General features: G+C 42.8%; 1 protein-coding gene across 9 annotated transcripts in view; it reads right to left on the bottom strand.

Annotated features, from left to right (window-relative positions):
• Positions 1-27942, bottom strand: part of LOC133416460 (neurexin-2-beta-like) — a 196748-nt gene that overhangs the window by 96134 nt on the left and 72672 nt on the right. For 6 of the 9 annotated variants that reach the window (XM_061703372.1, XM_061703379.1, XM_061703375.1 and 3 more), the window contains 5 exons: positions 25173-25334; positions 14094-14523; positions 8801-9184; positions 3958-4161; positions 430-456 (listed from right to left, as the gene is read on the bottom strand). In XM_061703372.1, the coding sequence (XP_061559356.1) occupies positions 430-456; positions 3958-4161; positions 8801-9184; positions 14094-14523; positions 25173-25334 (1207 nt within the window). The remainder of the gene's footprint in view (positions 1-429; positions 457-3957; positions 4162-8800; positions 9185-14093; positions 14524-25172; positions 25335-27942) is intronic. The other 3 variants (XM_061703374.1, XM_061703376.1, XM_061703382.1) reach the window with 1 other exon arrangement.

Here is a 27942-nt window from a genome sequence, read left to right as displayed (position 1 = left end):
ATACATATACATACACACACACACACACATACATACAGTACGTCAAATATGGCCCCTTTCTACAAAAGTCCAAAAGTTGCCCACCCCGACATAGAGATCTTTCTAATATTTTTTTTTAATTTACAGCAAGATCCAGTGCAGTTTTTACACCACTGCAAAGTGACTACAGTACAATAATGAACATGTAAAAAAATCAATCACTTATTAGGATCTTTTGTGAAGATTTTATGCTACAGCTCTTCTACTCATTTCACTATGCAAGTGACCTGCCTACCTCGTATATACAGTAAGGCCAGTTGTGAACAGAATATACTGCTGGACATAATAATGTTAGCTTTATATGAGAGCAGTGAGCTGCAGGAATACATCAAAGTGCATGTATTTTTTTTTTCAATCACAATATTGTAGATAATGGTGGGAGACACTTACTGAGATTACAGTCTATCCTGATACAATCTGGTGAGAGAGAGAGTGAGATGGTGAGATTAAAAGAAGAAAAAAAAGTGGGGAGAAAATATTTCATATCCTTCAAGGTACATTCTGCAGACACGTCAGTGCTTCTCAGAGCCCACCATCCGGGGACAGCCTCGGGAGTCTAAAGCGCCTCTTTCCTCCCCGCTGTGCAAATGGCATTAAGAGAAGGAACAGTGAGTGAAAGGAAACATTTCAGCGTGTGCCGGCCATAGAATGAAGCAGATCAATGAGCGCTTTAGTCACTGTGAAAGAAGAGGTTGAGCCGAAGTCGCGTCCAGCTTTGATTACGCTGTTTAGAATCGGCATCAGCGAATGAATTGCGGTTACCATGACGATGCACGCTTTGGCTGTGCTGCAGTGTAGCAAGTGTACATCTCGGTGAGCACAATGTAAGAGACAGATAATAAAAGCCTAAATTGGAACCAGATAAAAGTCTATGTTGCTGCCTCACGTTAACAGGGAAGATGCATGTTGCTCATTAGGAAGTCATTTATTAAAGACCTCTCCTTCACAGCACAATTCATTAGGTACCCTGCACAGTACAATGAGAACCAAGACGAGAGCTGTATCAAAATAAGATAATGCAATGAGATTGACACTGTCTCAACAGTCATAACTCAGTTTATTCTTGTGGTGATCTATCTATCCATCCATCCATCCATCCATCTACTGTATCTATCCCGATACTCAGCATCTAAGAGAGCTGCTATGCTCCATTTCATTGGACTAGACACATTACAATTATGTGTATCGTTGCATCAATAATTTGATTCTATTGTATTCTAAGTACAAAAACAGTAAACACATTGAAAGCAAATGTAAACATTTAAGATGGCTCTTGTTTTGGATCTCAATATATATCAGACGTAACTAAGATTTGTGACCCAGGAATGTATAAGTTAGGATAGGATGAGAAAACATGATTATTGAGATATTCTAGTGCATTCCAAAGGCTTGTGTTAATTGGCTTGGTCATTTTTAAAAAAAAATCAAGCAGACCGAGCTCCTGCTTCATTGACTCTGGCACTCCAGTTAGCTGAGATGTCTCCTGCTTGTTGTGCAGGCTTGCATGGTGCTGATGCCTTTTGCACATCAAATGCAGAGGAAAGAGGCGATTTGCACGACCTACAGCCACGCTGAACTTGGAAAAACAAAACATAAGTCACATACCATTTGCCCAAGCCTAAAACCACTTAATGTCTTCTAAATACGATATATAATTCACTGAGCGTTGGGCTGGAAATAGACCCATTTGGTAATTTTTGCATCTTGTGAATATTTAAGATGATGCAGCCAGAGTGCATGACTATGTTACATCGCGTAGCTGAGGAGTGCTCCCGAACTGTCAACCATCACAGAGCAGTGGATGCAGAAAGCCGGAGACCACCGTTTCACTTTGTGTGCCGTATGTGTGTGTGTATATATGCTTTATGTGCGTGTACAGTATGTTTGTTCTTCGGTGACACCCTAAGCTCAGTGAAGAGACTCTCAACTAGACAGGCCTAGTGAGGAGGTGTGTTGTACAATGGCCACGTGTGCGGTTGAAAGTGTAATGTGTGAGCGTTGTGATGAATGTGGTCTCTGACTGCCTTCTCCTTGAACTGCAGACAAGCCATTGAAGGGCTGAAAGAGCTGAGAGACAGACGGCCAGATGGGACCTGACCACTGCATGAACTGAGAGAGAGAGACAGACAAAGACCACAGTTGCTTAAAAAGGCAACAATCCCTTGTGTTAAGCAATTAACTATAATCACATTCTTAAAGTAATTTACATCATAAGTCCTTTATTCTCAACATGTTTCTCCAAGTCGATATACTATATTATTTATATTGACTTTGTGAGAATAGCTCATATTTTATATACAAGCTGTGTCAGAACGGGCTGATGTCATAAAAGATATTTCACATTCACCCTGCAGGTTTTCTCCTTCGAAGTAAACCCCGTGAGTCCAACGCACTTTCCCAACCTTCTCTGCCATGTCTTCTTGCACTCCTGAAAGGGTTCATCGGGAATCCTCGGCCACTCGATTGTCACGGCCCTCTTGATGTCATCTTAAAATGGCTCCCCTTGATGACCCCCTTGAGCTTGGGAAAGAGGAATAACACATCGAGCCAGGTTGGGTGAGGTAGGTTGCTTCTTCTCAGCCAGGAACTCTCGAATGTGAGCAGTACATTGTCTTGATAAAGCAACCACCAGCTGTCCTACCACAACTATCGCCTCATCTCGCAAACTGAACGAAGCACTGCAGGATCTCTTTATGAACGTGCTGGTTGATCATCTGGCCCACATTACAAGGGAAAACTCAAAGTTCGGATTTGAAATACGTATATCTTTTCTGACACATCTCATATACCATATATGGTGCATCGAGCTTGTCTATACCGTCACGTCTAAAGATGAGTGTTTAATAGGTGGCTCTTTCCATCCATCCATCCATTTTGTTTACTGCTTATCCTCTCTAGGGTCGCGGGGGTGGTGGAGCCTATCCCAGCTATCTTCCGGCGGGAGGCGGTGTACACCCTAAACCGGTCGCCAGCCTTCCCAGTTAACATGGATATTTGACTTCTAAAGTCGTCAATGGCAGTGATTAACATTCTAAAAATAAATGTGTCCTTTTTGTTCAAATGTGCTGCTCATTAGGCTTATCATGGTACAGCACATTCACAGCATTAAACGTTTTTTTTTTTTAGAATCTAATATAATTTTAAGAATAAGGACATAAAAAAAACTATGCAATGATGATATCATGGCATCACCTTTAAAACACTCACCATCCAATCAGATCGTTCTACTGTCAGTGCTGTGCTACTCAGAGAAATGAGTTGGCCATGCTTTGATGTAATGCCCTTTTATCTCTGTGACATCATATTTCAGCGTTCACACAACTGCTAAGGGAATTGCAATTTGGAGTCATAACATGAACCCTTCAGATGCACTATCCTCTTTGTTGGCATGCCCCCCCCCCCCCCCCCCCCCCAACACCTCTCCCGCAAAACAAACAAACAAAAAAAAAACATCCACACATTGTCCAAAGGTGTAATATGCCTAGTGCTGTAAAGCTAACCGTTTTCCTTACGGATGACACTAAACTTGGCATTTAATGTTTCAAACATAAAAAAAATACCTGGCATGAAAGGTACTCAGTGTAAATGACTAAGATTAAGTCACGTCTAGCTGTGAGTTTCCACATATGTATTGACAAGTTATGAAAACATTATGATGTAATCTGTAATCTCTATCAACAGTTCTTTCCTAAAACATTTTGTTTAAAATGATTGGAATGTTTTGTATTTTTTAACTTGAAGTAAATATAATAAAGGGATGTGCATCTCTTTAAAAGCAACTGGAGTTGTATTGTACGAGGATGGCATGGAAAAGAGTGACAGCGGACTAATATCTTGAGATCAGTGGCTCAGTGACTCTTCCTGCAAAAAGGTCATCTGAGATATTATCTGCTAGCGTATCTGCTGATGCGGCATTACCCAAGTTGACCGTCAGCTTGACTCGGCCCGCGTCCAGCTCCACGCGCAGGGTGTCCGCTGACTGCTGAGACGTGGTCGCCACCAGCAGCCCAAAGGCCCTCTGGGACATGAAACGCAGGGACACGTCCTCAGCCTCCGTGTGCAGCGTCCTCTGAAGCATCACCTTCAGGTACATGCTGCTGTCGTAGCTCACCACTGTGGCATCTGTGCAGTGGAAAATACAACTCTTTAACCATAAAGCACAATGAATCAAAACAAAGTGATGTCTAGTTCTTTAGAGCAGTGTTTCCCAACAATGGAAAAAAATCTCACAGCACACCACGCAAAAATGGCACTATGGATGGATGGATTCAGTTTATTCATACCTTCTGCCATCATTTAATTGTTCTGCTGGTCACTATACGTAGCTGGCATAGATAAAGAAAGATACTTTATTGGGAGTAAGCGATTCTCAACTGGTGGGTAAGGACCCAAAAGTGGGTCACAATGGGTGAGTCTTGGACAGGTAGTAAAAAATTACAAGGGGTCCTAAACGGTACCAATAGACAATTGTTCGAGGTTACGAATGGCGCACAATGAATTAGTTTGCACAGTGGCATAAGAATATGTGGTTACAAAACCGGCATTCTTTAATGGCACACTGTTTTTCATTGGATTGGTTTATATTTATCAAGTGATTTTCATACAAATATCTTATGTAATTATGACTTGTAGATTGACGGTGTAGATTAGTGATAATGAGGACCTCCTGTCCAGTGAAATATTCAGTGTATCCCAGTTCGGACTTGACTTTTATTTAGAAAATAACATTATCGTGACTTTACTAAAAAGAAAAGATCAGTGCCAAGATGAGTGAAATTTCGAGGCATTTTGTGCAATTATGAAAACTAATTTTATTTTTGTACAGAGTCACTGATGGTGTAGTGGTACACTCGCCGGACTTTGGTCCCGCGAGCGTGGGTTCAGTTCCCACTCAGTGACGGTGTGAGTGTGAATGGTTGTCTGTGTCTGTATGTGCCCTGTGACTGACTGGCGACCAGTTCAGGGTGTAGTCCGCCTTTTGCCCGAAGTCAGCTGGGATAGGCTCCAGCGTCCCGTGACCCTAACCAGGATAAGTGGTGTTGAAAATGGATGGATGGATTTTTGTACATCAAGATGTCAAGTTCATCCTCACTTTTTTAATAAAGTGCTCTGAAAAGCACTTTGAACATGTAAGCACATGTTATGTTTAAAAATATGCTACAATTCATGTTCTTTTTTGTTCTTCACTTTTGCAAATGTGGGTCGCGACTCTGCGACAATAGGAAAATGTACGTCCCAGGGTAAGAATTGTTGAGAAACACTCAACTAAATAATAATTTTCTGAACAATTACAGCGGTACGGTGGGCGACTGGTTAGAGCGTCAGCCTCACAGTTCTGAGGACCGGGGTTCAATCCCCGGCCCCGCCTGTGTGGAGTTTGCATGTTCTCCCTGTACCTGCGTGGGTTTTCTCCGGGCACTCCGGTTTCCTCCCACATCCCAAAAACATGCATTAATTGGAGACTCTAAATTGCCCGTAGGTGTGACTGTGAGTGCGAATGGTTGTTCAGTTCAGGGTGTACCCCGCCTCCTGCCCGATGACAGCTGGGATAGGCTCCAGCACGCCCGGATGGATGAACAATTACATGAAATTTGATAATATCCAGCGGCAGAGTCATTGGGAATCACTGGTATAGGGGACAAGGCACCATATTTGCAAAATTTTGTCAAAATAGAGGCCACCTTGCCATGTGATTTTTCCCAGCTAATAATTGATGAAAGGTAATGATGCCAATGAAAACTTGAATATTAAGAAATAAGTATTTTTCATATTCTTTTCATATTCTATTTTTTTTATTTTTCACTATTTCATAATAATCATATATCATTCATCCATTAATTTTCTCTAGTTCTTGTCCTCATTAGCTGGAGCCTATCCCCACAGACTTTAGGCGGGGTACACCCTGGATTGATTGACAGCCAATCGCGGGGTATTTTCTCTACAGTATACAGTAGACTAACAACCATTAACACTCACAGTCACAGCTATGGACAATTTAAACTTTTCTCTTAATCTAACATGCATGTTTTCGGGATGCGGGATGGAGTATCCGGAGAAAACCCATGCAAGCATGGGGAGAACATGCCAACTCCACATAGGAAGGTCTGAGGCTTCAGCACCGAACCTCAGAAATGTGGGGCAGACAAGTTAACCACAATTTCACTGTGCTGCACCTATAATCATATATTTTTAACACATATTTCATTAGAGTATTTTACTTATTTTTCATTTCAGCTGATTGGCTGGGAGAAATCATTGAGTTCAACTCTCCTACAAGTTACTAAATAATGGTTCTTCGTTGCAGGGAAAGCATTTTGTTTCCACTTTTCAACCCTTAAAATACAACATTAATATATAATATTCATATTTGCAGCACTCACATGAACCATCCATCCATACATCCATTGTCTGTACCGCTTATCCTCTCTAGGGTCACGGGCATGCTGTGGAGCCTATCCCAGCAGGCTCTGGGCAAGAGGCGGGGTACACCCTGAATTGGTCGCTCGCCAATCGCAGGGCACATATCAACAAACAACCATTTCACATTCACACCTGCGGGCAATGTAGAATTTTCAACCCTGCATTTTAAAAGCTTATCAGTGTTACTCCATGATTTAAATTGACATTGCAGTTTTCATCTTTTGCAGCAGATGGCAGAAAAAGGCTGGAGCATTTGTAGACAGTGGGCGCTAATGCAGCAGCAATCAGATTTGTGACAGACTCAAAGTTATCATGTAGTGATGTTACAAAATGATTGGGTGTGTAGGAGAGATTTTTCCATACATCCCACATACTACTTGCTGTGTTTTGACCTCTCTGTGAGGAAACAATCTGCTTGAAAATGAGCGATTCTTGCCAGTAAAGCAACACTCAAAGGCCTAGCAACCTCACAATACTGATCATTCTATAAAAAAACCTCTCAAGAGCTGGAACTTTACTGCAAATTAGTTATACAGTAAATGGCTCTGATCAACCATAATCTGTCCCTTTCTCTGTGGCCTGGACCGCCTTGTACATGTAGATTTACCAATATAACATAATGTATCCATCCATCCATCTTCTGTACTGCTTCACGAGGGTCGTGGGCATGCTGGAGCCTATCCCAGCCCTCTTTGGGCGGGAGGCAGGGTACACCCTGAACTGGTCACCAGCCAATCGCAGGGCACATAGAAACAAACAACCATTCGCACTCACATTCAAAACTAAGGGCAATTTAGAGTCTTCCATCAACCTACCACGCATGTTTTTGGGATGTGGGAGGAAACCGGAGTGCCCGGAGAAAACCCACGCGGGCACGGGGAGAACATGCAAACTCCACACAGGCAGGGCCGGGATTTTAACCACAGTCCTCAGAACTGTGAGGCAGATGTGCTAAGCAGTCGTCCACCGTGCCGCCTAACATAATGTAGTAGTACATGTATTAGGGAGGTGCACTGTATATTGTATTGGAGAGGCATGGCATTCAATTTACAATGTCCTTGATTGATTGTGGTGGTATTAATAATAAATTAACAAGTTCAAATTCAGAGTAATAATCTATTAGTTTTCCAGTTGAAACATCCATCCATCCATCCATTTTCTGAGCCGCGGGCCTGCTGTAGCCTATCCCAGCTATCATCGGCGGGGTACACCCTAAACTGGTTGCCAGCCAATCGCAGGGCACATACAAACCAACAACCATTCGCACTCACAGTCACACCTACGGGAAATTTATTCGAGTCTCCAATTAATGCATGTTTTTGGGATGTGGGAGGAAACCGGAGTGCCCGAAGAAAACCCACGCAGGCACGGGGAGAACATGCAAACTCCACACTCCCCGGTCCTCAGAACTGTGAAGCAGACGCTCTAACCAGTCGTCCACTGTGCCGCACATTGAAACATATATATAAATATATATATATGTTTCACTGTGCGGCATATATATATATATATATATATATAAGTAAATAAATAAATTAAAACAATTTTAAAAAAGGCAGATGCTTGTTTGTAGACGGTTGGCAGTCCTGACATACTGCATATACAGTATACAGTACATATTTTAGCAGCCTAAAACATTTTAAGTTGAACAAATTACTTCATGCAGAGATGATATAGCACTACACCTACACACAATGTGTTCACATTTGACAAACATCGTTTGATGTCAGACCTCGTGAGCTCTAAGTGGGATATCTTTTCTTCTTCTCAGAAGTCTTGAATGCAGCATAGGAAATGCTGACTTGGTCTGAAATTTCCAAGTTGCGCGTTTTCTGAAATGCAGCACGAGAATCTTTTTGGGCAAGAGATGCGGTAAACCCTTGACTGGTTGCCGGGTACATATAGACAAACAAGCATTTACACCTATGGTCCATTTGGAGTATTCAAATAACCTAGCATGCAGGTTTTTGAAATGTGGGAGTACACAAAGAAAACCCACGCAAGCACGGGAAGAAAATATAAACTTCACACAGGAACACCAGAACAGAGATTCTAACCCAGAACCTCTGAGCTGTGAGGCAGCTCACATGATCAGATGACCAAAAATCAACACAGTCAGCTACAATGCTCATATAGATTATTTTACTCTACATAAAAATGTTTTACTATATGGGACTCCTAGGTTTTAAGCAATGGTCTTTTTTCCTGTACATATTTATTTAATGTCACTTTCCAGCTGAGTGATGAATAAAATAGACTTCAAAGTGTGATAAAAGCTTTGTAGCGGTATTTTTTGCTTACTTATTCATCCATCCATGCATCCTCTCTCAGAGGCTCATACCTTTCTCACAGTTGGGCCCCAGGTAGCCGGTGCCATTACAGTCGCAAATGTGTCGGTTCCACCCCTCCTTGCAGTGCCCGCCATTGGCACACGTGTCTCGGCCACACCTGACATGAGTCTCCCTGGTGCATAGGCTGCTGACGCCCGCGGCGCCCTGAACCTCGCTCAGTCTCCACAGGTTGCGGCTCCGGCCGTCAATAAAGAGGTCCCGGACGCAGCCCACATATCCGAGGCCCAGGGAGGCGGTCCACACCTCTGGAGGGAGCATGAGACCTTGGCGGTCGTCGGGAAGACCCCCCAGATATATGTCCCCGTCCAGGTCAAGGATCTCGCTGCCCTCGTTGGCGGAAAACGGGATGCTCTTGCTGTTCACCGAAATAAAGCCTGCAGGGACGGAACCACAGCGGGTGAGTCAACCTGCACTTATGCAACATTTTACATGTGGGAAATAACGACAGGTGTGTGTGGGCTGCGGTAAGCAAGAAAGAAACGTGGGATTGAGGAAGTGGGCACTCGTCTTTGCTCTTTTTTCTCAAGTGTAAATAAAGAAACTGTCCTTCCAGGCCTCAAGAGGATCCACATTGAATATTCCTCTCAGACGTGATGAAGTTGTAATGATTATATTTGGAATTTGACTGAATTGGAAGCAGTGAGAAATACATACATACATACTGTATATACAGTATATTTTCACATACACACACATAGAATGATCTTGTCTCAATTTTATCACAAATTTACTTATTGTGAACTCTGGGCTCAGTTTTTTTTGTTGACACAAAGCTATTATTCTGCTGTATGAATGACAACAAGGGGATAAAGAGGATAAATTTACCATGGTGAGTGGATAAATACTGGAAGAACATTTAATAGTTCTGCCTGCCACTATATCTCACTGGCCTAGATCGATAAACAAATATACATTATTTATAGTAAATTAATGCTCATTTTTGTACAAAAATGTATATTTAATGAAAAAATATTGGGATATGGGATAATTTCCCGCATCACACCTAATGAACTATCACGGCACACGATGGTTGGGAATCACTGCTGTATGACAATAGCATGTACACTTTATAGGCCAATACTTCTGCCTCTACAAAGATAATGCTCAATTTTGATTGAATTTGTCGGAGAGCCATTAATTTAACAACAATAAATAAATATAAATAAATAAATAAATAAATGAATAAATAAATAATAGTTAATACAGTAGTTTATTATTGTGGTTGTGGATTGTAGTGGTATACCATTTTACTGCATCATACTGAGAGCAGTTTCAAATATTTTGGTTGCCTAATTTAACTCTGTAAGGTGTGCAAAATACAAGACACAACTCTTAGTATGTACAGTAATACACTGCAGTTCTACACCACTGAAAATTACTAGATGACAACCAATAAAACTAACATATCAAATAAATACCCTTCAGTGACAGGTTCAAAACTGAGCATTATATTGTCTTTATTTAAGCAGAATGTTTACTCCTATGTCAAGACTCAATTTTTACAGGTTGCGTTATTACCCATGCCAGGAAGCATATATCATGAGTAGATATTCGTTTAAGGTTATTGACACTGATTTTTGATGATATTCCACACATCCACAAAGAAATATAGATTCTACCCAATCGCATCCAATTTGAATAACATTTCCTCGGAGGATGCAGGTCAGATGCTGTCAAGTTACAAACTAAATTGAATCGTCCTGTTTGTGCTTTTGTTATATCTCTGTCACCTGAATGAAAAGGTGTATCCACATGCCCAAATGAAGAAAACCTTGTGGATGTGGATACACCTTTTCATCCTTTTAGGTATTCAGTTGACAAAGGTTAAAAGTTTTGGTGGTGATTATCCCTTTGTAAAGTGAGAAGTTTTGATAGAGCTTTTGTATTGGATCTCATTAGGTTCATGCAGGTGTCCTAATGATATGAGAAATTGTATATATATATATATATATATATATATATATATACAGAGAGAGAGAGAGAGAGAGAGAGAGAGAGAGAGAGAGAGAGAAAAATATATCTATATAATACACACACACGCCACACACACTGGGTACGGAAAGTTTTCAGACCCCCGTAAATTTTTCACTCTTTGTTATATTGCAGCCATTTGTTAAAATCATTTCAGTTCTTTTTTTCCCTCATTAATGTACACACAGCAGAGACTAAGAATACCCGCTTCTGTCAAAATGATGGATGGCCTATGACGTCATCAGCTGGCAGCGTCCCAGCGCACATGCGCAATGACGGCACATCCGGTGCCCCAATGATGTCACATCCGGTCAAACACAAAATTACATCAACTTCAGGGCCACGTGTCCCCAATAACGTCACATCTGGTAAAAACAAAACGACGCCACATCCGGTGAAAACAAAATGACGTCACATCCGGTGAAAACAAAGTGAGATCATGTTTCCTGGCGTTTTTGTCACATGACATCATGCTGGGGGTCATCTGTATGAACAAAGGAAATCATTAGGTGTCATATCGGCACCAAAAAAGGTCATTTATGATCATACCTGCGAATATGATCCCTTTCGGCCCCGTCACGCGTCGATGGCGGGACTTGTTTTTACAACGCTGCCAACGCAACTTGTTTTCATGAAGGCCATATTTCAGCCTGCCATGTGTAAGCAAGCCATATATACCTACTTGATATTGATTTTCTACACACCTATAATCTTCTTATCACATAGGGCACTTCAGATTGTTTTTTGATCAGAGTCTCGGAAACTCCCACACGAAATGTAAAACTGACATGTTTATGGTTTAGATGTATTAATATTCATCACATAATGCTTTACACCTGCACTTGTTTTTGATAAGAGCCTTGAAAATGAGAAGCATGTCAAGACATGTTTTCGCCTCGGAAACTCCCACACGAAATGTAAAACTGACATGTTTATGGTTTACACCTAGACATGTTTTTTGATAAGAACCTTGAGAACATGTCTGGGCGTGTTCCCATTTGCACAAAAGGGGATTTCCTAGACTGATGGTCTGCTCAGCGTTTCGCACAACCCATTGGGCAGAGAAAACACATGTTCTTGGCGACATACAACATTTTTTCAGATCTTCTAACGTCTCAGACACCCCATGTCACCTGCTGAAGCCACATGAGTGTCCCATTCTCTACAGGTGTGGGGTTGTGACCACTGGACATGACCCGTAACATCTCAGACAAGTCACGTGATGACCTCATTCTTTGCCGCTGCCTTGCCAAAAGCTGTGGGGCGCGGTCACACCCACCACCGACGCGGGACGGGGCTAGAAGGGATCATATTCACAGGTAATTTCCTTTGTTTCTACAGATGACCCCCAACATTATGTCATGTGACAAAAATGCCAGGGAACATGATCTCACTTTGTTTTCACCGGATGTGGCGTCATTTTGTTTTCACCGGATACGGTGTTATGTTGTTTTCACCGGATGTGAAATCATTGGGGACATGTGGCCCGGAAAGTGATCTTATTTTGTTTTGACCGGATGTGACGTTATTGCGCACGTGCGCTGGCACGCTGCCAGCTGGTGAAGTCATAGGCAATCCATCATTTTGTTTTGAGCTGATGTGACGTCATTCCGCATGTGCGCTGGCACGCTGCCAGCTGGTGACATCGTAGGCCATCCATCATTTTAACAGAAGCGGGGTATTCTTATTCTCTCACAGCACACCATATTGACAGAAAAAAAAATAATTGTCGAAATTTCTGCTGATTTATTAAAAACGCAAAACTGAAATATCACACAGCCATAAGTATTCAGACTCTTTGCTGTGACACTCATATATTTAACTCGGGTTGTGTTTGATTATACTGATTGGACTGGATGAGGAAAGCCACACACCTGACCTTACAGCTCAAAGTGCGTGTCAGAGCAAATGAGAATCACGAGGCCAAAGGAACTGCCTGAAGAGCAGAGATGCAGTCGGGAGATGGGCGAAAGTTCTAGAAAGTCAACCATCACTGCAGCCCTCCACCAGTCAGGGTTTTATGGCAGAGTGGCCCGAGGGAACATCTTCTCAGTGCAAGACACATGAAAGCCTGCATGGAGTTTGCTAAAAACACCTGAAGGACTCCAAGATGGTGAGAAATAAGATTATCTGGTCTGATGAGACCGAGATATACATTGTTGGCCTTAATTCTAAGTGGCATGTGTGGAGAAAACCAGGCACTGCTCATCACCTGTCCAATACAGTCCCAACAGTGAAGCATGGTGGTGGCAGCGTCATGCTGTGGGGATGTTTTTCAGCTGCAGGGACAGGGAGACTGGTTGCAATCGAAGAAAAGATGAATTCGGCCAAGTACAGGGATATCCTGGACGAAAACCTTCTCCAGATTGCTCAGAACCTCAGACTGGGCCTAAGGTTCACCTTCACAAAAGACAATGACCCTAAGCACACAGCTAAAATACACAAAGAGTGGCTTCAGAACAACTCCGTGAGTGTTTTTGAATGGCCCAGCCAGAGCCCTGACTTAAACCCAATTGAGCATTTCTGGAAAGACCTGAAAATGGCTGCCCACCAACGTTCAACATCCAACCTGACAGAACTGGAGAGGATCTGCAAGGAGGAATGGCAGATTATCCCCAAATCCAGGTGTGAAAAACCTGTTGCATCATTCCCAAAAAGACTCATGGCTGTATTAGCTAAAAAGGGTGCTTCTACTAAATACTGAGCAAAGGGTCTGAATACTTATGGCTGTGTGATATTTCAGTTTTTCTTTTTTAATAAATCTTTTTCAAAAATATTTTTTTTTTCTGTCAATATGGGGTGCTGTGTCTACATTAATGTAGAAAAAATGAACTTAAATGATTTTACCAAATGGCAGCAATATAACAAGAGTGAAAATTTTAAGGGGGTCTGAATACTTTCTGTAGAGAGAGAGAGAGAGAGAGAGAGAGAGAGAGAGAGAGAGAGAGAGAGAGAGAGAGAGAGAGAGAGAGAGAGAGGCAGATGCAAATTGCACAACATTACCCAGTTTAATATGGGCAACTGTTAAATTTGCCATTTGTAAAATTATTAGACAAAAAATGTCAAACAGATTATGGCAGCTAAAAATATCACCGTAATTAAAAATCCTACTGCATATGCATGCATGTTTCACTGCAGTAGGGAAAAAATGGCAAGGGCACGGCGCGGTGACTGTATCCGAGCTGGCATATGGTGACTTCACAGCTTGGAAATCTTTGTATGGGGCAGCTAAGAGCACAGAAACACAATAACAGAAGCAGACAGAGCCTCTCCTGCCTCCTCACATACACATTATTATTTTTTTCCCCTTACCATTGCGGCCTTTCCTCTGAAAGTCCACATGGCACCACTGGCCGTCATCAAGCCTCTTGTTGCTGGCTTTCATTTTGATGCTGCCAGAGCCCATATCCATGACAAGGTAGAGGAAACCATCCAGCAGCTCTATGGCAAAGAAGTCGGCACGAGGCTTGCTCCCAGGCAACGCTCCCAGCAGGCTGCCGTGGCTGAACAGCAGCAGACCGCTGGGCTCTGTGGTGCGAAAGTCCAGCGATATGGTGCCTGTCTTCTTTGTGTTCCACCTGGGCAGTGTCAGGTAGGCAGACGGCGTGTCAAAGGTGACCGGCTCCAGGGCCTCCACGCTCTCGCAGCTGAACATCAAGTCGCCATGGATACTTATTTTTGGGTCCCGCTGTTCAGCCAGCCGTGACAGCTCCAGTCGGAATTCATTATTCTTGTAGACCACCTGATAAATGAGAGAGATGCCGTGGTGAGGTGACAGCTGCGCAAGGCAATCCGTCCGGCCCAGAAGTTGAGCTATTACTCATCAATAAATAAAGCAATGAATACAACACAAACACATGCTTACAATCGCAAGGATACCATCCAGACCACATTTTGGCTTGCTCAAAGATCCACAAAAAAAAATCCACTTAACATTCCTATGGCTCAAAAAATCCATCCATTATACAGTTTTCCATTGTCTTTCCCAACCTTTAGTGAGCCAAGCCACATAATTTTACATTAGAAAAAAATTCACGGCACCAAACAAAAATGTCACAAGAAGTGGTGCCTGGAAATCGTTCCGTGACCTTACGCTGATTAACTCAAAACATTATCTGAAATAATATTTTCCCATTAAAAGAAAGGGTAAAGAATATATGCCTGTGAGTATTGTTATATTCTCTGTCTGCATGTGTTACGCCACCGTTTATGTTCAAATATCCAAGTATTGTAACACTGAGAACCCAATGCTATGCATTAGGTTCTAGCGTTTTTGCATGGTTTGCTCGAATTAAGCTAGTGGACTTTCGTGAGGCAAAGGTGATGTGGTTGTTTTATATACACAAGGCGTAATTCTCTTTGTTTTATGTTCAGTTTGACAGTAAACATCAATTGGGAGTGGCATGTGACAGCTTAAAGCCTCTTTTTGAAGAGTTGTTCACTATCTGCTCAACTGCTGCTTGTGAAGTGAGTTGAGTTTTTTGACACCATTTAGTGCTCGTATCTCAAAGGGAAAAAATGGCAGAGTGATGGCTCGTATCTCTGGAAAATGATGACGGGATGAGGATGATACTGCCTCAATTGAAACACAAATGTACTTTTTCAGTGTGTGTGTGTGTGTGTGTGTGTGTGTGTGTGTGTGTGTGTGCCATGACTTATTCTGTCGTACGAATGGCGGATACCGAGGTTAATTATGTACCTTCTGTTATCTAGTGGAGGAACATTTAATTGCTGTGCCTCTTGCTATATTCTACATCACTGGCATAGATAGATGAACAAAGATATATATTATTTTTATTAAAAACTAATTTTTGGGACCAATTAAGTGAAATTGGATAATTTTCTGCCGCAAACCTGATAGTCTCTCATGGAACACTAATGTGCCACAGCACAGTGGTTGGTAATCACTGGTGTATACTGTATATAGAGTATTATATATTACACTGACGAGTGAATTACCTTATTATATTCTCACGCAGTAACAAGAAAGCATAAAGCGTACAAATGTGCTGTAAATGACAATGGTAAACCACACAGCACGCACACACACACACACACACACACGCACGCACACACACACACACACACTCATTGGACACAACGTTAGATACACTTGCACAATGTACAGTGTAATGTGATCTAAAACAACTTACAGTACAGTACATAAGACAATGCAGCACAGAAGATAATACTGCCTGCTTTTGATTGGACAATCAATTAATTAATTACTTAATTAATTGGACAATTCCAGAATTATTTTTAATTCACTGGACTATTTTATACATGGCAGCGTTGTAAAACTACACCACCACTTCTACTACTACTACTACTAATAATAATAATAAACTCTATGTACATAGACACATTTTAGTGGACGCTATACTGTATATTCGAGCTATACAACTGGTACTTATACTACCACTAGCTCTACTACTACTACTACTAGTACTACAACTACTACTACTAAACTTATTATGAGGCCTGTGTGAGTATTTACAGTAGCTGATTTAAGGGTGCACATTGGGTTTCAAAGTGAAGTAAAATAAGAAGTAGTGCGTAAGTACAGCGAGTTCAATATCTGTTTGCTTTGTAAACATCTATTTCTTTTTAAAAAGAAGAAAATATGTGCTTGGACCATTCAAGGTCATTACACAATGCAACATTCACTCAACAAATTTGAACATTTATAAGCATGGCTGAACTCACAAGGCAGAGGGTGGTTGATTTCTGAGCTGTGCCCTCACTATTTTTTGTAACTGATATTATAATAGCCGGCACGGTGAGCGACTGGTTAGCACATCTGCCTCACAGTTCTGGGGACCGGGGTTCAAAACCCAGCCCCGCCTGTGTGGAGTTTGCATGTTCTCCCCGTGCCTGGGTAGGTTTTCTCCGGGCACTCCGGTTTTCTCCCACATCCCAAAAACATGCGTGGTAGGTTGATTGAAGACTCTTAATTGCCCGTAGGTGTGAATGTGAGTGCGAATGGTTGTTTGTTTCTATGTGCCCTGCGATTGGCTGGCGACCGGTTCAGAGTGTACCCCGCCTTCCGCCCGAGGATAGCTGGGATAGGCTCCAGCAGCCCGCGAACCTAGTGAGGATAAGCAGTAAAGAAATTGGATGGATGGAGGGATATGACAATAAGTACTGCCAGGATACTTACTGATATACAGTATTTACAAAATATTCCGTGACTGTGTAAAATTGAAGTCAATTTAACAACACATGCCTCATGAAAGAACACATTATTTCAGCAGCATCTATTCCTCTTATGTTGTTGTTGTATTGTGGGTTGGCCTCATCAATATGCACAGCAGGGCACAAAAAAATAAAGCTTGTCTCATTTCACCCGCAGCCCGATGTGTTATCTGCCACATCACTGTGCCACCAGTCAGCGCTGGAGGTGACACACCACGCTGCACACAGGACTTACAGGCCAGCTCAAAGGGGATATGAGCCAATATCACACTTCACACTGCCTCGCTGTAACTAATTAAGCACTGAAATCAAATGGTAAAACTGACCATTTGAAAATGAGTGAAAGTCGAAGTTCTTTTTTTTTTTTAATAGGAAAAAATTTGGGCTTTATTAGCAGAGCATTTCCAGGTTGGTCTTACTCATAAAAAGAGTGATCACGACTGAGAAAGCTGACAAAATGTTACATACACTCAAGGTCAAGTCAATGTCAAAGTCAGCTTTGTTGTCAAAGACCATATATTGTGTTTACATAGCTCTGCCAACAAGGTACATACAATTTTAAGAATAAGAAGATACATGCCCTGAACAACAGTAGCCTGCACATAATCTTTTCGCCCTAAAATGACAATTACCCATGCTAAAATGGTACTCAAAACTAGGGCTGTCACTATCGAATATTTGAATCGATTATTCTATCAATTATTCCATTGATTAATCAAATAATTGGGAAAAAAATACATTTTGCATTAAAGGTTATCGCACAACCCTTCCAGGAGCCCCTCACCGCATCGTGGTGGAGGGTTTGCGTGTCCCATGATCCCAGGAATTAAGTTGTCTGGGGCTTTATACCACTGGCAGGGTCACCCATGGCAAACTGGTCCTAGGTGAGGGACCAGACAAAGCACGGCTAAAAGACCCCCTATGACGAGTAAAATTATTGAATCGTGGTTTCTCTTTCCCGGACGTGGTTCACAGGGGCCCCCCTCTCGAGACAGACCCGGACAAGGGGCTTGATGGCGAGCGACTGGTGGCCGGGCCTTCACCTATGGGGCCCGGCCGAGCACAGCCCGAAAAGGTAATGTGAGTTCCCCTTCCAATGGGCACACCACATGTGGGAGGGGCCAACGGGGTCGGGTGCTGTGCGAGCTTGGCGGCGGCTGAAGGCGGGGAACTTGGTGGTCCGATTCCCGGCTACAGAAGCTGGCTCTACGGATGTGGAACGTCACCTCTCTGGCAGGGAAGGAGCCCAAGCTGGTGTGTGAGGTCGACAAGTTCCGACTAGACATAGTTGGGCTCACCTTCACACACAGCTTGGGCTCTGGTACCAGTCCTCTCGAGAGGGGTTGACTCTGTTCCTCTCTGGAGTTGCGCACGGTGAGAGGCGCCGAGCAGGTGTGAGTACACTTATTGCTCCCCAGCTCGGCATCTGTACATTGGGGTTCATCCTGGTGGACCAGAAGGTAGCCTCCCTCTGCCTTCAGGTGGTGGGGACGGGTCCTGACTGTTGTTGGTGCATAGGCACCAACAACAGTCAGGAGGGGCAGAGCTGTCAACCTGTCAGAGCAGGAGGGGCAGAGCTGTCAACCTATCACCACCTGGTGGTGAGTTGGCTCCGATGGTGGGGGAAGATGCTGGTCCGACCTGGCAGACCCAAGCGTATTGTGGGGGTCTGCTGGGAATGTCTGGCAGAGAAATCAGAGGATTTGGATAGTTTTAAATTAAACAATGGCTCTAAACAATCAATTATCAAAATAGTTGTTCATTAATTTGATAATTGATTAGTTGTTGATTCATCGATTAATTGCTGCACTTCTACTAAAAAAATCTGTACAATATTTAGAAGCTTTAATAATGTAAAAATTTCAAACATTAGAATGGCTTGAGTCCCATTATATGAGAGACATTTTCTTTGAAATCTCCACCAAAGTCAAACAGCTAGAAAGGATTATGCTAACAAATCTAAATAATCAATTAAATTATTGAGTAGTATTCCAGGAGGGTCCCAGGAGCCCATCCATTCAACCAGTTTAGCACTTGTCCTCATTAAGGTTGTGGGTGAAATGGAGCCTAAAGCCTGGATCTTCACATTGGCACTATGTCAGACTATTGCCTTAAAATCTTGCCGTATCTCGGTCAAACACTGGCAACACTGCACAACATTAGTTAGGATATCACCGTATCCCGTCTTTTACGATCACTGGGTATTATCCTGTCAAATCAAACAGTATAGGGAAGCAGGAACACAAAACACTGCGACTGGATATACCAGTTACCATGGTGACAACAACAACAACGGATTATGGTAATGTGTGTTGGAAAAAGAACAAAAAAAGGTGAAAATAAACGTGGTGTCATCACCGAGTGCTCGGGAGATGACTTTTGGGCTGTCCATTCAAGGGGAGCTCGAGATACGGGTATGTTCACAAAATTTTAATGTAGCTTACACGCAGGCAGCAAAACCTTATGTAGCCAACTAATGGTAGCACTAACGTTTTCACGTAAACATGCCAGCATTCTGTTGAATCATGCTCAAAAGCTTCGGTAACACTGGTTTGTGCGCATTAATAAATGTTGACAACGGCGAGCAAGGGAGGCAATGTGTCGGTCACAATACGCAATCGTACTGGTTGACGTCAATGTGCGCTGTCGGACAGTTGTCGTTGATATGTCACACTACACAGAAGATTGCCAAAAAAAAATCAAACATGCTCGACTTTTCATTTTGGTGTTGTAGGGCTATCATAGGGTCAAATCATTGGTCGTGGATTATTTTACACTACAATAAGTTGTGTTGTTCCCGACAAAAATGCGATCTGAAAATCGGCCACAATAGCAAATCAGGCTAATAACGAGGCTAAAATCCTGTAGTTTCAGAATCAGAATCAGAATCAGAATCATCTTTATTTGCCAAGTATGTCCAAAACACACAAGGAATTTGTCTCCGGTAGTTGGAGCCGCTCTAGTACAACAAACAGTCAATTTACAGAACACTTTGGGGACATAAAGACATTGACAAAAAACAATTGTGCAAAAAGATGCAGAGTCCTCTAGCACTTAGAGCAGTTCGAACGACTAATATTGCAATAGTCCGGTGCAATGACCATTGTGCAAAGGGCGCTGAGACTTCAAGGAGTGAATGCGGTTTAAAGTGACGAGTAGTGCGATCATCATGATCTAGGCATAACCCATCTGACCTTGGACTTGGTCGCCAGCCAATTGCAGGGCACATTATATCTACAATAAAAACATTTACATTCACATTTAAATATATGGACGATTTAGAGTCTTCAATGAACCTAACATGCATCTTTTTGGAATGTGGGAGAAAAAAACTTGAAAAAAAAAAGCCAATGGAAGCACATTGAGAACATGCAAACTCCACATAATGGTCAGAGCTGAGATGCAAAACGACCTCTCGACACATGAACGAACACCTGCATTGTCACCTTTCCCAAAAGCGTCCTACCACAACACAGTCCAAAAGCAATGTGGACAGGCTCCAACAATAAAAGCTACATTTTTCCACAATTCAAAATGGTTATATTATCATTATTTATGTATTATTTACTTTTTTTCTTTGTTTGAACTGCATTATATTTTGAACAAAATTCTACTAAATTCTCATGAGAACAACCTCTCAAATAACAAATTATGCTGGATCATTATCTAAATAAGCTACCGATGAATGCCTTTTATTAGAGAGTTGAAATATATAATGTGTGGCAGAGAAAATTATGTGACTAGCAGCCAGTGGGTGTAAAGTGGAAATGATGCCATTAACAGGCGACCGAATCAAATGTGTCACTCCATGACAAAAAAAAAGGGCAAAAAAAACCAAACTGTCAGAACAGTGTAAGTACACAATTAAATCAATTATGTCAATCATCTATGGTGATTCTTTTAGAGTTGTTATTGGAATGGAAAACTAGAATATGATTATGAGGACCATAAGGACATTTGGCTACAAATTGGCTTCAAAAGTTGAAGCATGAGATGAATCGAGGCTAAGGATGTAATGTTGAATCTCCTGGGGTATTGTTGACCTCTCAGATGGAGACCCCACAGATAAATGTCTCTACTTGCTTGGCGCTGTGCTTGATGCAATTGTATCAAAGTGGCTTTTATTTTCCCTTTTAGCAGATGAACCTTATTATCATCTCTAAAGAGATCTATCATGGGCCATGCTCTGTCTTTTAAATGACACAAGACATTTATCCCCTAAATAAATCCTTTGTGGCTTGAAACGACATACAACCCCAATTCCAATGAAGTTGGGACTTGTGTTAAACATGAAACAAAAAACAGAATACAATGATTTGCAAATCATGTTCGACCTATATTTAATTGAATACACTACAAAGACAATATATTTAATGTTCAAATGATAAAATTAATTGTTTTTAGCAAATAATCATTAACTTGGAATTTTATGGCTACGACATGTTTCAAAAAAGCTGGGACAGGGTCATTCAATAAACGTTTGGGAACTGAGGACACTAATTGTTGAAGCTTTGTAAGTGGAATTCTTTCCCATTCTTGCTTGATGTACAGCTTAAGCTGTTCAACAGTCCGGGGTCTCCGTTGTCGTATTTTACGCTTCATAATGCCCCACACATTTTCAATGGGAGACAGGTCTGGACTGCAGGTAGGCCAGTCTAGTATCCGCACTCTTTTACTACGAAGCCACGCTGTTGTAACACGTGCAGATTGTGGTTTGGCATTGTCTTGCTGAAATAAGCAGGGGAGTCCATGAAAAAGTTGTGGCTTGGATGGCAGCATATGTTTCTCCAAAACCTGTTTGTACCTTTCAGCATTAATGGTGCCTTCACAGATGTGTAAGTTACCCATGCCATTGGCACTAACACAGCCCCATACGATCACAGATGCTGGCTTTTGAACTTTGCGTCCATAACAGTCCGGATGGTTCTTTTCCTCTTTGGCCCGGAGGACACGACGTCCACAATTTCCAAAAGCAATTTGAAATGTGGACTCGTCGGACCACAGAACACTTTTCCACTTTGCATCAGTCCATCTTAGCGCTCGTGCCCAGAGAAGCCAGCGGCGTTTCTGGGTGTTGTTGATAAATGGCCTTTGCTTTGCATAGTAGAGTTTCAATTTGCACTTACAGATGTAGCGCCGAACTGCATTTAGCGACATTGGTTTTCTGAAGTGTTCCTGAGCCCATGTGGTGATACATTTACACATTGATGTCGGTTTTTGATGCAGTGCCGCCTGAGGGATAGAAGGTCACGGACATTCAATGTTGGTTTTTGGCCTTGCCGCTTACATGCAGTGATTTCTCCAGATTCTCTGCACCTTTTGATGATATTATGGACCGTAGATGATGAAATCCCTAAATTCCTTGCAATTGTACGTTGGGAAACATTAAGAAGAATGTAAATGTGTCAATTCTCTGCTTTCAGCATGCAGCCCTATCGGTCTAGTGGCAAAGCTCCAGGACCGGCTGACCTGTCTCTGAACCTTGCTTCAGCATTTCCTGGCAGGCTGATCCCATTTGATCAGCTTTGCCTCGTCCACCACTCGCCCTCATTAGTGGGGCTTTTTTTCTTACTCCCGTTTGTCATCCCGTCTTCGCGGCTGTGATGCACATCGCATCCTGTCAGCGTGCCTGCAATACGTTGGCACATCAGCAGCGCGGGCCCCGAACACCACCACCAGCCATGCCGCCCACAGAGTGGAGGTTGCAGTAATGCCGGGACAATAACCTGCCCAAAAATAACATCTCATCTTCATTGCAGAGCCTTCACGCTGCAGAGTTAATATGGAGAGCAAATCATCCAGCGCCTGTGCTTGAAAATGATGTTATACCCTCATGTGAAACCAATACTAACATTTAAATTGTAGCAAATCGGAGTTACACTATTGAATGAGAAAATGTTATATATTGCCACTCGGGATTATTTTAAAGGCAGGATAGCATGCACTCATGGGACATTTACTAAGATACACCTGAAAAAGCTGTACAGTATCAACTATTCTATTTTTATCAAGACAACAACACTTAGCTTGACACAATGTTAGAGAGGTTATATGTTTAGTGTTGTGCTTATAATTTACAGTATTATACAGCACAGAGTGGTCTCTAATATTACAGTATGTCACTCTCATGTAGCTAATTAACTGTTTAGCATAATAATAGATGTTTCAAGCGTTACTTCTATGACAATGTCAATTAAACAATATTGCCTTTGTAAAGGTAAGGTTCCTTGGATAAGATCTCATTAGATTGAAATTGAAAGACTAGTTAGTAGTAGTAAAATATTTTCTCATTCTAGTAAATTTAGGTAGCAGCATGGCTTAGCAGATTGCAGGCATGACTCAGAAGAGGGGTTAACCAACTAAAGATTTTTTGTAGTCGACTACAATGTGAAGTTAATCGATGACGTCACTGATATTTTTCAGCACAGTACAGCAGTCCCCAACCTTTTTTTGCACCACGGACCAGTTTCACTGTGACATATTTCGACGGACCCATACAGAAACAAATAAAAACAAACTATTAAAAATCCAAATCCCCATTACGCTCAATGTTTTAATTAGTAGACAGTATTAATCTTGTGTTCCATAGCATAGCGTGTTGAAAGATCGTAGCAAGTGTCCAAATAGTAATTAAGTATATTTGTGTTTCTATTTCACTTGTGCTTTTATTGCATTTGAGGATAGACTTGCAGATTTTGCAAATGAATGTGCTCGCGATCTCTTGTTTGGTATAATATTTCCAGATACTTGTAGCACACCATAGTACGGCTGTATAGCATATGCCATACTACGACAAATGTTATGACACAGTGTCGGAAAGCGACAAGTGTCCCGATGTTAACCAGTTTATTTTCATACTCTCAAACCCGTGGACGTATAAAGACTGTGTCGCCTTGTTGGCCTGACATTTCGCTGTCCCACAGAGTGTCTGACGACAGTAGCAGACAGGCGAGTCGATAGTCCTCTGTAAATCAGCAGATTAGAAAACGAGATGCCAAAAACACTTGATTAATCAACTTCAAGCTTATAACGTCGATGTGGAGTAGTAAAGTTGACTTGTCGACTGGTCGACTCATCAGTTCAACACCTACTCAGTATTTACATTTTATGCAAGTTTTTGACTGTTGTGCATTTACTGTCAATGGATTGAGCCTATCGTTGCAAGGTGTTGGGACTGTACAGTGTTAGCTCAGTTTTAGCTGGCATGAGGGGTTGCAAATGGAGGCTGTTGGGAATGTTTCGCATGTTTGACCACGGGAATAATGTGGCACCAAACTATGCTGCTTTTTCTTTCTATTTCTGAATAGGAAAACTTGCCCAAGTGGAGAAAGGGTCACGTTTCACACAGCCAGGAAGCTTTGCACTAGGTTTGGTACACTTCTCAAATAAGCCTTTAGTCTGATTTAAACAACACAATATGAAATTGTATTTTATGCCAAGCTCTCAGTCACATATGTCGCTTGTGTTTAATCTCTCCACTTTATTTGCTGTGTGAATTCTGTGCAGCCTATAATTCGGATTAGCTGTTTGTTTTATGCAGTGCTTCAATGGGAAGTGAGGACAGAGACAAAACTTTATTGCCTTGTATGCCAAAAAAAGAGGGAAAAAAAGGCACTTGAATAGTGGATGTAAGCTCATTGGTTTGAATTGGGAGTTGGCTGCAATAACACTGACACTTATCCTTCACTTTTAAACGTGGCCTCACTTGATTTTTACGTGACTGCTTTTCCTATTAAAAATTTGTACGACACAGCGGAAAATGGGCATTAACAGATCATGTCCTGCTTTACACCTTACATAAGTCTAATGCACAAGTGCACGATGTTAACATGCTCCGTAGAGATAATCAAAGTGACAGGTGCAGGCCACGGCTTTATGGAAAGATTAAAAATGAGGATGAGTGAAGAGAGGAGATCCTGGGGTGAACATAAGAAGATGGAGGCATTACTTATGTATACTGTACTGGTGCTACTCTCTTGCCAAGGCATTCCCATAGGATTATATAAACACACATGGTGCAGCCTCTCTGCCAAACTTTCCTCCTTGAAACACCCTTCTCAACAGGCCAGTCAGTAATAATGTGAAGGCTAACTTTCTATACATTGAGAACACCCTCAATGTATAGGAAGAGGGAGGAGCATATAAAAAGGGCAGGCTAGTATTTCAAGTGGTCCGCAGTGGTCGGGCAGGACTCACGTCTTTGAGGCAGCCCATGAAGTTGTTGCTGACTGGTGAGCCTGGCAGGTCAGCGGTGTCCACGCTGCCTCCGATGTAGAACAGGTCGTCAGAGCCCAGCATGGTGTAGTCTTCTTGAGTGTAGCCTGTGGTAGTCAGTATCCCGTCCACCAAGATTGTCACCTGGAAGGAGAAAACAATGATTTTTGAGGAACGGTAAAAATTATTTTCAATTTTGTTTAGACAGATGCAAAACATTTATTGGGCACACTTTAAAAACGGTGGGCCCCTCTTTATCGCGCGGTATACGTTCCAGACTCAATCACGACAGGGGAAAATCCGCTATTGGGAGACCATATAAAAAACGTTTTGAAAAAATTGTTTCACCCCTTCCACACTCTCTAAACACATTTAAACCTATTAAAACAGACCTTTAGAACACTGTGTAAATGTATTTGAACACACAAAAAACCCAAAATTTGAAAGCATAACATGTATAGAGAATACTGTTCATACTATAGTATCTGTCATGTACTGCCCTGCCGTTCCATTATTGGAGCCGGGAGGGCGCTTTGCGTCCTCTCTCTCTCTCTCCCCCCTGCCCCCTCTGTTTTCAGCACCTGTCTCCAATCAGCCTCATCACCACCGGTATATAAGCCTGCCTGTTCCAGGAAATCCTCGCCAAAGTATTGCAGTTACTTCCAGCGGTACCAAGGCCCATTTAACTCACGTAAGTCACTCTATTCATCGTTCCCTTTTTTTTTTTTTGCTCCTGTGTCTCCTTGTTCTCAGTGTTTACCCCCGTGTTCCTGATTCACGTCATTCCTGCCGCCAAGCCAGCCACCTGTCCACGCCACCGCCTGCCAACCCACCTAGGACCACCGCCATTACTTTTCCTCAATAAACTGTTCATCATTTTACATCTGCCTCCGTCTTCTCTTGGATCCAGCTACTCCCCATACGTGACAGAATACTTTGGCCCTTATGGACCCAGCAACTCCGGAGGCACTGATGAACGCACTCACTCTCCAAGGAGAAGACAAGAAAAGACTCTCCAAGAACTCATGGACTCCCTACACTCCCTCACAGAACAAGTATCCCTCCTTTTCCTCGACGATGGTGTCCAAACTTCCACCTGTAAGTACGCCTTCCGAGCCCGCAGCCTCAGAGCCACCCTGCCTCCTGTACAAAGAACCTCATGTCCCGTCGCCCGAGTCCTACTCCGAGGACCTGGGTGCATGTAGCCAGTTTTTACTCAATTGCAATATTGGCGGGTGAATGTGGATGGGATGACGCGGCATTTAGGCTGATTTATTTTTATTTTTTTGGCCTTTCCAAGCAGCTCAAGGATGAGCTAGCAGTCCGGGACGAGCCCTCCTCTCTCAAGGATCTCATAGGCCTTTCCATCCGTCTGGATAACAGACTGCGAGAGCGCACACGAGAGAGGGGGGTTCGCTCACGCAAAAGCCCTACCACTCCGAGCGCCGCGCCGTCAGCTTCACACCTGCCTCCCGCACCGTCTTCCGCACTTCCGTCACTCCCCGTAGCCACCGAAGAGCCCATGCAAATTGCAAAAACATGGTTAGATGAACAGGAGCATCAGCGTCTTATCACACAGCGGCTGTGTATCTACTGCGGTCAATCCGGTCACTTTATTTCCTCGTGTCCCCTGCGGCCAAAAGATCAGGCTCACCGCGGCCGCGAGCCAAACCTCCATTCCCGCAAGCTCTCCTTCTCGCATGACCATTCCCGCTTGCATTATAGTTTCTGCTCATAACACGCTCATCACTGCCCTGATTGATTCCGGTGCCGATGACAATTTCATTCATGAAGCCATAATTCGTCAGCTCCAAATCCCTCTGCAACCACTTCTGTCCCTGAAGAAGGTCACAGCCCTGGATGGCCAAATCATCTCCCCTGTTACCCACCAAACTGTGCCATTCACCTTGCTTATTTCAGGAAATCACTGTGAGAACATCTCTCTTTTTGTTATCCCTTCCCCTGATACCCCATTAGTCCTTGGAATTCCCTGGCTCAAAAAACATAACCCCACCATATACTGGACACACTTAGCCATCACCCTTATGGAGCCCTCACTGCCACTCACACTTGCCTGCTCTCAGCTATACCTCCCTCTGGTAAACCGCCACCTTCTTCCACGCCCGTTGACCTCTGCAGAGTCCACGAAGAATATCATGATCTCTCTCCGGTGTTTCGTAAAGACCTGGCCATTTCTCTACCCCCCCCCAACGCCCGTATGACTGTGCAATTAATCTGCTGCCGGGGGCCCCTCTTCATCCAGCCGTCTCTACAACCTTTCCCGACCTGAGAAAAGGGCAATGGAGAATGATATCCATGACTCTCTGGCTTCCAGACTCATTCGACCTTCCTCTTCTCCAGTTGGGGCCGGCTTATTTTTTGTTGAAAAGAAAGACACCACTCTCCGCCCATGTATCGACTACCGTGGTCTCAATGATATCACCATGGAGAATAAATCTCTGCTTCCCCTCATCGACCCCTCGTTTGAACCCCTCTGTGACGCCCAGGTATTCACCAAATTGGATCTACGAAACGCCTACCACCTCATCCGTATCTGAGAGGGGGACGAATGGAAGACCGCCTTCAATACCCATCTCTTCAAGTATCTGGTCATGTCATTTGGTTTAACCAACGCCCCTGCAGTTTTCCAAAAATGTATTGTGTATTACTGTCCTCCGTGACATGCTCAACCGGTTTGTGTTTGTATACCTCGATGACATCCTCATTTTCTCCCGCTCCCCCGAAGAACACC

The sequence above is a fragment of the Phycodurus eques genome, chromosome 17 (genome assembly GCF_024500275.1).
Source record: "Phycodurus eques isolate BA_2022a chromosome 17, UOR_Pequ_1.1, whole genome shotgun sequence".
Taxonomy (NCBI): Eukaryota; Metazoa; Chordata; class Actinopteri; order Syngnathiformes; family Syngnathidae; genus Phycodurus; species Phycodurus eques.
Note: the sequence above shows the minus strand (reverse complement) of the source record. Positions and strands in the feature narration are given on the sequence as shown.